The sequence below is a fragment of the Mizuhopecten yessoensis genome, unplaced genomic scaffold (assembly GCF_002113885.1).
Source record: "Mizuhopecten yessoensis strain PY_sf001 unplaced genomic scaffold, ASM211388v2 scaffold10903, whole genome shotgun sequence".
Classification (NCBI taxonomy): Eukaryota; Metazoa; Mollusca; class Bivalvia; order Pectinida; family Pectinidae; genus Mizuhopecten; species Mizuhopecten yessoensis.
In genome coordinates this window covers 263,212-273,944 of record NW_018408779.1, presented here as the reverse complement: position 1 = coordinate 273,944, position 10,733 = coordinate 263,212, and the positions used below count along the sequence as shown (strand labels likewise).

At 39.2% G+C, this 10,733-nt stretch overlaps 1 protein-coding gene across 2 annotated transcripts in view; it reads right to left on the bottom strand.

Moving 5' to 3' along the window:
• The window catches only part of LOC110463415 (microtubule-associated protein futsch-like), a 138,881-nt gene extending 130,683 nt beyond the window's left edge, over nt 1-8,198 (bottom strand). The window contains exons 1-2 of one of the 2 annotated variants that reach the window (XM_021517995.1): nt 8,036-8,198; nt 4,423-4,731 (exon numbers count right to left, since the gene is read on the bottom strand). In XM_021517995.1, coding sequence (XP_021373670.1) covers nt 4,423-4,569 — 147 coding nt within the window. In that variant the 5' untranslated portion in view covers nt 4,570-4,731; nt 8,036-8,198. The remainder of the gene's footprint in view (nt 1-4,422; nt 4,732-8,035) is intronic. The other variant, XM_021517996.1, reaches the window with a different exon arrangement.
• Between the last annotated feature and the right edge of the window lie 2,535 nt (nt 8,199-10,733).

Here is a 10,733-nt window from a genome sequence, read left to right as displayed (position 1 = left end):
AAGTTTTACAATCCCCAGTCTAGCTACACTCAAGTTTTATACTCCCCAGCCTAGCCACACTCAGGTTTTACACTCCCCAGCCTAGCCACACTCAAGTTTTACATTCCCCAGCCTAGCCACACTCAAGTTTTACACTCCCCAGCCTAGCCACACTTAAGTTTTACATTCCCCAGCCTAGCCAGTCAGGTTTTACACTCCCCAGCCTAGCCACACTCAGGTTTTACACTCCCTAGCCTAGCCACACTCAGGTTTTACACTCCCCAGCCAACCAACACTCAAGTTTTACACTCCTTAGCCACGACACTCTCATGTTTTACACTCCCCAGCCTAGACACACTCAAGTTTTACACTCCCCAGCCTAGCCACACTCAAGTTTTACACCCCCCAGCCTAGCCACACTCAAGTTTTACACTTCTGAGCATAGCCACACTCAAGTTTTATACTCCCCAGCCTAGCAACACTCAAGTTTTACACTTCCCAGCCTAGTCACACTCAAGAAGTTGTACACTCCTCAGCCTAGCCACACTTTAGTTTTACACTCCCCAGCCTAGCCACACTCAAGTTTTACAATCCCCAGCCTAGCCACACTCAAGTTTTACATTTCCCAGCATAGACCACACTCAAGTTTTACACTCCCCAGCCTAGCCACACTCAAGTTGTATATTCCTCAGCCTAGCCACATTTAAGTTTTACACTCCCCAGCCTAGCCACACTTAAGTTTTACAATCCCCTGCCTAGCCACACTCAAGTTTTACATTTCCCAGCGTAGCCACACTCAAGTTTTACACTCCCCAGCGTAGCCACACTCAAGTTTTACACTCCCCAGCATAGCCACACTCAGGTTTTACACTCCCCAGCCTAGCCACACTCAGGTTTTACACTCCCAAGCCTAGCCACACTCAGGTTTTACACTCCCAAGCCTAGCCACACTAGCAATTTACACTCCCCAGCCTAGCCACACTCAAGTTTTACACTCCCCAGCCTAGCCACACTAAAGATTTACACTCCCCAGCCTAGCCACACTCAGGTTTTACATTTCCCAGCCTAGCCACACTCAATTTTTACACTCCCCAGTCTAGCTACACTCAAGTTTTATACTCCCCAGCCTAGCCACACTCAGGTTTTACACTCCCAAGCCTAGCCACACTAAAGTTTTACACTCCCCAGCTTAGCCACACTAAAGTTTTACACTCTCCAGCCTAGCCACACTAAAGTTTTACACTCCCCAGCTTAGCCACACTAAAGTTTTACACTCCCCAGCCTAGCCACATTAAAGTTTTACACTCCCCAGCCTAGCCACACTCAGGTTTTACACTCCCCAGCATAGCCACACTCAGGATTTACACTCCCCAGCCTAGCCACATTTAAGTTTTACAAAAGGGACATGAAAAGGGGAAAAAGGGCTGGCAACTAAGGACTACATGTTATAATGTTCATGATCATTGAGGCCCCACCCATCAAAAACCCTATCCCTTCTTACGGACACATAACAAATATACTTTATCAAGGAACACATGACATCAACTGAAATGTGATATAAACCAATGTGATAATAAGAGACATGACAAAGTGAAAGTAGTAAATGAAAACACTTACATTGTCAACCCGGTTACTTACATTGTCTACCCGGTTACTTACATTGTCTACTCGGTTCAACACATACATTGTCTACCCGGTTACTTACATTGTCTACTCGGTTCATCCCTAACATTGTCTACCCGGTTCATCCCTTACATTGTTTACTCAGTTCATCACTTACATTGTCTACCCGGTTCATCCCTTCTACCTGGTTACTTACATTGTCTACCCGGTTTATCCCTTACATTGTCTACTCGGTTCAACACTAACATTGTCTACTCGGTTACTTACATTGTCTACCTGGTTACTTCCATTGTCTACCCGGTTCATCCCTTACATTGTATACTTGGTTCATCCCTTACATTGTCTACCTGGTTACTTACATTGTCTGCCTGGTTACTTACATTGTCTACCCGGTTCATCCCTAACATTGTCTACTCGGTTACTTACATTGTCTACTCGGTTCAACACATACATTGTCTACCCGGTTACTTACATTGTCTACTCGGTTCATCCCTTAAATTGTCTACTCGGTTACTTACATTGTCTACCTGGTTACTTCCATTGTCTACCCGGTTCATCCCTTACATTGTTTACTCAGTTCATCACTTACATTGTCTACCCGGTTCATCCCTTTCATTGTCTACTTGGTTCATCCCTTACATTGTCTACTCAGTTACTTACATTGTCTACTTGGTTCATACCTTTCATTGTCTACTCGGTTACTTGCATTGTCTACCTGGTTACTTACATTGTCTACCCGGTTTATCCCTTACAGTGTCTACTCGGTTCAACACTTACATTGTCTACCCGGTTACTTACATTGTCTACTTGGTTCATACCTTTCATTGTCTACTCGGTTACTTGCATTGTCTACCTGGTTACTTACATTGTCTACCTGGTTACTTACATTGTCTTCCCGGTTACTTACATTCTCTACCTGGTTACTTACATTGTCTACCCGGTTACTTCCCTTGTCTACCTGGTTACTTACATTGTCTACCCGGTTTATCCCTTACAGTGTCTACTCGGTTCAACACTTACATTGTCTACTCAGTTCATCACTTACATTGTCTACCCGGTTACTTACATTGTCTACTCGGTTCAACACATACATTGTCTACCCGGTTACTTACATTGTCTACTCAGTTACTTACATTGTCTACTCAGTTACTTACATTGTCTACTTGGTTCATACCTTTCATTGTCTACTCGGTTACTTGCATTGTCTACCTGGTTACTTACATTGTCTACCTGGTTCATCCCTTACATTGTCTACCCGGTTACTTACATTGTCTACCTGGTTACTTACGTTGTCTACCCGGTTCATCCCTTACATTGTCTACTTGGTTCATCCCTTACATTGTCTACTCAGTTACTTACATTGTCTACTTGGTTCATCCCTTAGATTGTCTACTCGGTTCATCCCTTACATTGTCTACTCGGTTCATCCCTTACATTGTCTACTCGGTTCAACACTTACATTGTCTACTCGGTTACTTACATTGTATACTCGGTTCAACACTTACATTGTCTACTCGGTTACTAACATTGTATACTCGGTTCAACACTTCCATTGTCTACCCGGTTCATCCCTTACATTGTCTACCCGGTTACTCACATTGTATACTCTTACATTGTCTACCCGGTTACTTACATTGTCTTCTCGGTTACTTACATTGTCTACTCGGTTACTTACATTGTCTACCCAGTTACTTACATTGTCTACCCGGTTCATCCCTTACATTGTCTACTTGGTTCATCCCTTACATTGTCTACCTGGTTACTTACCTTGTCTACCCGGTTACTTACATTGTCTACTCGGTTCATCCCTTACATTGTCTACTTGGTTCATCCCTTACATTGTCTACCTGGTTACTTACATTGTCTACCCGGTTCATCCCCAACATTGTCTACTCGGTTCATCCCTTACATTGTCTACCTGGTTACTTACCTTGTCTACCCGGTTACTTACATTGTCTACTCAGTTACTTACATTGTCGACCCGGTTACTTACATTGTCTACTCGGTTCAACACTTACATTGTCTACTCGGTTACTAACATTGTATACTCGGTTCAACACTTACATTGTCTACTCGGTTACTAACATTGTATACTCGGTTCAACACTTCCATTGTCTACCCGGTTCATCCCTTACATTGTCTACTGGGTTCATCCCTTACATTGTCTACCCAGTCAACACTTACATTGTCTACCCGGTTACTTACATTGTTTACCCGGTTACTTACATTGTCTACCCGGTTCCTTCCATTGTCTACCCGGTTCATCCCTAACATTGTCTACCCGGTTCATCCCTTACATTGTCTACCCGGTTACTCACATTGTATACTCGGTTCATCACTTACATTGTCTACTCGGTTCATCGCTTACATTGTCTACCCAGTCATCACTTACATTGTCTACTCGGTTCATCACTTACATTGTCTACTCTGTTCATCACTTACATTGTCTACCCGGTTCATCCCTTACATTGTATACTTGGTTCATCCCTTACATTGTCTACCTGGTTACTTACATTGTCTACCCGGTTACTTACATTGTCTACTCGGTTCATCACTTCCATTGTCTACCCGGTTCATCCCTTACATTGTATACTCGGTTCATCCCTTACATTGTCTACTCAGTTACTTACATTGTCTACTCAGTTCATCCCTAACATTGTCTACTCGGTTCATCCCTTACATTGTCGACCCATTCATCACTTACATTGTCTACTCAGTTACTTACATTGTCTACTCAGTCACTTACATTGTCTACCCGGTTCATCCCTAACATTGTCTACTCGGTTCATCACTTACACTGTCTACCCAGTCAACACTTACATTGTCTACTCGGTTCATCACCTTCTCCAGTTCCTCCCTCGTTTCGTCAGCGACTCGTTGAGCCAGCGACCGAGCATTTTTGTCGATGATTGCCTGGGCGGGGGCATGGCCCCGATCCAGGATGGAGATACTACCCACGTAGTTCATTGTAACTGCTGGGAAGTCTCGGAGTGTGATCTCTCGAGAAGTATCGGAGTGTGATCTCTCGGAGAAGTATCGGAGTGTGATCTACCAGGGCCTATCAGGCAGGGCCTTACGCTGCGGATATACCATGTAGCTTGTCACCAGAAGTGCGTCAATTAAGGCAATCTGTTGTAATGAACAAAAGGAGAATTTGTTTTACTAATACTGAACATATTAAAGAAAAAAATATTTACTACATGCAGCAGGAGAAATTAGCAGTTCTTGTAAATACTTTCACAGGTGCTTGTGTGTGTCCGAGTTGGTTAACAGTTAGACTGGGTTTACAAACTGAAATTTATATATATAAGAGGCCCAATGAGCCTGTTCACCTATTATTTAATGCTGTTCACAAACACATCTCACATCCTTGACCTTTAATAAAGGTTGTGGTCAAATCTAAAGCTTGATATAGCAACCAGGCTAACACAAGAATTACACTACAGGATAAAAATCAATAATATCATTGCTTTATAGATGGGTGTTGGAAACTTTCTTACCAATGTTGTTCAAGGTCATTTATCTTAACAAACGGAATAATCCATTTACCAACACTTCTACAGGCCAAATATCAGGAACACATATCCATTTGTTGTTATGAAGAAGTTGGTCAAAGGAAATTGTATAAAAAAAAATTGATGGGCAAGGGAAGCTGCACCATCCTGTGAGCTCATTGGAACTTTTTGTACTTCACGCTTAATTAACTAAAAATAAAGAAGGCACAGCTGAACTGGTGCAATATATATATGATATACATCATGACATACTTATAAGGTATATAACTTTAGGTTGCAGAACACTGATATCTTCAAAATGTGTCAAGTAGACAGACAGATGTATGGATGAGATGATTGTAAAAAAGATTTATTATGTAGCAACAATTAAACCGAGACTCTGAATGGTACCATTCCAAGAGCTGTTCATGCACATACAGAAAAGACAACTGAAATATTAAATCACTTTAACATAAAAATACATGTAGCTAAATATGATGACCTGAACCCGTTCTGAAGATATTGATGCTCCATGACATTGAACTGGAGGATATGACCTTGGGTAAAGGTCATGGTCCACTCTTAAATTATGGCCGGACTACAATCCTTTAAAGTTTGATAAAAATCCAATAAAGAATAACAAAGTTACGGGTCAGACATAATACTGTGAATCTTAAAAATTGTGTACATATGTAATAGATACAGTATGCTGTTTTAACTGTCCTTCCAGGACTCATCACTAGTGCTAGGGGCCTAAAAGTTAGAAATCCAAATAGTCTTATCTACTGTTGAAACAGAGGGTCAGGCATAAAACCCCGGAATTTATGAATTTAGAAATTTATAAGAGAACTAATTAATTTCAAATTAAGTAATCTGTAAAGTCAGGGTTAGACACTAACTTTTTAGTCCAGGACTAGCGGACTAGTGTTAGTGTCGACCCTTGTAAGTATAGAGTAAAAGAGATTAAATTGTCTATCAAAATTACAGTAGACCTGGAAACCTTAAAATATCCACTAACAAAGTCTACCACCTTTTATCTTGAAAGAGGAACAAACACACAGAGATAATACACCACCATTACACTAGTCATATGTACAACCATTTAGTCGTTCTAGCTAGGACTCATTGGGGATGAGGAAGAAAAGGGCCCCCGAAATTTTGATGGCTGATAATTAAGTTTTTCTAAATCTCATGAGTTAATTTTCAAATTATAACAACGAAGGCACAGATCTGTAAGCCGGGTCTTGGTCATTTGCCCCTAAATCCTGTTTGCAATACGGGTCATTTCGCCCTAAATCTGGTTCGACCATATGAATATCACTGGAAATGTTTTCAATTATTCAAAAAAAGCTTAATATTGTCATGATTCACCACAGAATTAGATCTTAGTCCCTGATTTGACAAGCAAAAGTTGAAAAGAATTTCATGATATACGCGTATAGTACATTGTATGTGCAGATCTGATCGACCTGCATGTACAAATCTAACGAGTCTTATAACAAAAAAAGCTAAAAGAGACCTTAGTTCAAATAAGACACCGTTGGCCCACGGTCGGAAACTGATCATCCAAACATAGTCTAACGGATATCCGGTATAGCCTCGTTCTGAATGCAGCTTAGCGGGAAAAATTTGAAGCGGGTACGTGTTGCATTGTCTTGACATGACATAATGGCATGTAGAGTGATGAAAATCGTCATTGGATAATTCCAGATCCTGATTTGCATATTTACAGAGAAAGGAACTCATGTTTGATTGAAATACAAAACGCAATCGCTAAACTCCGTATTTTAAACAGACAGAAATGTAAAATATACGGGGAGGGGTGTTCGAGCGTTGTTACAGGAGTACAATTTTAGTATTGGGCCAACAGAATTTTCTGCCACCAGTGGCCCAATGTTGGGCCAACAGACAAAAAGTTGTTGGGCCAATGTTGTATGCCTACGTTGGGCCAACGGTACAGTTTCGTAGGCCCATTGGCGGTGTGCTATCTGGGTTAGCGCGAAATGACCTGGTTCAAACAGGATTTAGGGCGAAACGACACCTCTGTAAGCTACTCCAACAGTGTTAAAGGTTTACACAGCGAGATACTTTTGACAGGCGTCGTCGCAGTCGGCAAAATCATATCCGATAGAAAAAAGGCCAACCAGTGTTAAAGGAGTACTCTGTGAGCCAGTGTTGTCTTATTTAAATTTAAAACTTAACCAACTTGTGTTTAAAACATGATAACCAACCAGCACTACTGAGGAACAGGTCTATATCTGCAACTATAACAGGAGAGGACAAATGTATGGCTAGACTGTGATTCGAATCCAGGACCCTCAAAACTCCAGATGGAAGCTCTCCCGCTGAACCAAAGAGAAATATCCCATCTACAATGTAGTCTAGCCGAGGTCTTGTGTAGTGAAGGCGAGAATTGGACAATATGTACAATGCACATCCTTTATAGAACATGATCTATTATCATTCAATATACATATGTGTTACACGACTAGAAAAATATCAGCACTAATAAAGATGGTGTTATAATTGAGACGAGATATCTTACTTTCAACAGGTGATCTGATTATGCATATTTAATACATCTGGGGACAACTCGACCAAAATACGATTTAGATAAAACAAATGTTTAAACGCTTAATAAAACAGATAAGACATTCATCACGATAGAAACTATTTAACACATTATCAACCTTACTAAATAAAAGACTGATAGTATCTCCTCATGTGTAAACATTGCGTAATTGTAAGATTTGATAAGATTTCATTGATCAACAGGTCCCGATTGATGGACTTTCACGAGCAAAACTATCAAATGTAAGTTACTCCGAATTCTGTCAATAAACATACAATCACTGGCCTCATATTACTATCCGTCTGTCGTTAAAGTGTTCCTCCAAACGACCCCAGACTAAAGATATTGAATGCGAGCTTAGGCCTACCTGTTGTTTAACTTTCTTCTCTCAATGAAAGTCGCCATCTTGGAAAAGTAGCTGTATCACGTGATCTTGTTGCCAAACAACATACACGCGATTTTCAGCAGGTGCTTGTTCGATGAATGTTTCAAGTTTCACTTTACGATGACACCTCATCAAGATGGCACCCAGATATGTGTATGTTATCTCTGACACAAAATCAGTTTAAAAGCTTGCTATTGTTCCTGGTGATTGGGCTTACTGAAGCGTTCAATGGCCATTGATACTAGCTTAGCCGCGACCTCGAGCTAGCTGTGTGCAAAGATTTGAAGAGTTATTTCCCCTCATTTACAATCACACATTTGTATTAAAGCATTATAGCTATAGCCTTATATAGGGCGGTGTACTTAAAGTATTTGATTGTTTTGATTTTAATGATTACTTTTTCGTGTCTGTTTCTTCCACCATTACTAAATTGTCTAAAGGCCTAATATATATATATATATATATATATATATATATGTTTGTCATTATATATATAATAATATGTAACTAGTTATTAACTGAAAAATAAACGCACGTTATCCAGATTTATTGCTACATCTGTACATGTAAGGTGAATAAAGTATTTATTGTGCATTCGTTAGTTTTCACAAAGTCAAATTATGTAAATAATGCCATTTCATCTGTATATCGTCCTCCGTCAACATATTGAAGATTATACGGATTGTTTGCAGTAGCTATATAGTGCCGCGCGTTGTAACATGAAAAAGTGACCCGCGTAGAAAACCTACCCGGGGGTCATTTTTCTACGATAGAAATCTTACCCGGGGTCGTTTCTCTACGTAAACATCCTACCCGGGCAGCCGTAGAAAACATACCCCCTAACTATATATTTTTACTTCGTCCTGTGAAAAAGTGACCCCGTAGAAAAGCGACCCGGATCTTAGGAAAAAGAAACACCAACCTCTTTGCACGAACATATACCAATGATAATGATTGCTCTCTATTAGAGCATCTAATCCGCCCGCCCATCCGCTCAAAGGTCAAGGTCGAAATTACTTTACAATAGAAGTTTACCGAAAAATCTGGTCATCAAGCTGCATATCCATACATTTCGATGGACATTTTTTCGGCACACGTTTTAATAAAACTGGGATAGGTCAAAAGTTAAGAAGGTCACCAATATCGATACTACAAATGGAAGCTCAACGGATATTGTTGGTACATTTATGCAACTGTATATTTCAATGTTTCGCTAAACTTTACAGGGATTATTATTTTGTTTTTCTTGTATTAATGTTGAATATTTGCTGACAGAAGCGTTCATGAAACAACATTTCAACCCGTTAATCATCATGTTACAATAGCGTTATCACATTTACGTGTTACGCAGCAAAAAGTAAACAGTATTTTACCACGTCAGCCATTATCATTATTGACCATCTAATTGTTCGTTGTCATCATGGACATTTTACGTAATATACCAAATTTGTTTTTACGTGGTCATTTTAAAGCGATCTAGTGTACATTTAACGGAAAAGAGTTAAATGCGAGTTCTTTAAATACGTTGAAGGGATGATGGTAAATAAGGGGCATTGATATGAACAAGTTATCTTGTGTAATACATTTGTACGATTATGTAATAAACATCACAACACAACTATGTACTAACACTACTGTGTTTGCTAGATTTCCATATATGAATAGTGACTTGTAGATTTACTTATAATATAAACTACAGTATGTGATAAAACACTTAACACTTGTGTCAACATAATACGAAATATATTAAACTCGTTAAATAACTTTGCTAGGCTGAATGCTCGTGTTATATGCAATTATTGAACTCGTTTGATACATTCAGTAGTACATTGAAAGTATTACTAGATCATCTTTTCATTAAAGAAGTTCAATAGTTGTGTATGCCTCTGGGCAAGTGATATATCAAATTATTTAAGGTTTCATCATATCTTAAAAGTTACATTGGCACAAGTCTAAGATTCGATCATACACATTTCTCTTGTCGGTGAAAAAATAAACAATGTCCTGTAAGACAAGAAGATTTCACCGAATACCTTTCAAGGATGTTGCATCCTTTTGAAGCGGAGACAATGGAATGACGTCATTGAATATGACGTTACACTAGCGTTAGAGTACGTGTAAAATATGCCTTTACTACATGTACTACCTATTTCATAAGCAAACATGCGAGTTATATATGTACGTTAGTTATACCATATTTTATTCATATCAATAAACATGTACAATTTCATGGACATTTCATTCTGATGATTGGGAAACAAGTACTGTTGTACTTATACATAGTCCTTCTCATCATATATAACAAGCTTAGCTGATACAACATGCATAACTTTGCAGTGATAGCCTAAATATGTACATAAGAAACTGTAATGAGAAACAGATAGAACATGGATAAAGATTTATGTGGTTGAATTATAATTGCTTGTAAATCTTTTGGTTGATTTGATACAATTTTGAGTAGCTATAAAAATGTTGACATTTTGATCATATGTTTTTGATACATCACCAAACAGTAATACATTAACACTTATTTGGTAAGGCAATGGAGTCAAGTATCTTTGGCGTGATTCAAGGTGATTAGTACAATATAACAAATAATGGGAACTGTCTTCTACAAAAGGTCCACATGAACATAAGGGACTGACAACAAGATTTCTTTCAAAAAGATGGCGTTTTGAAG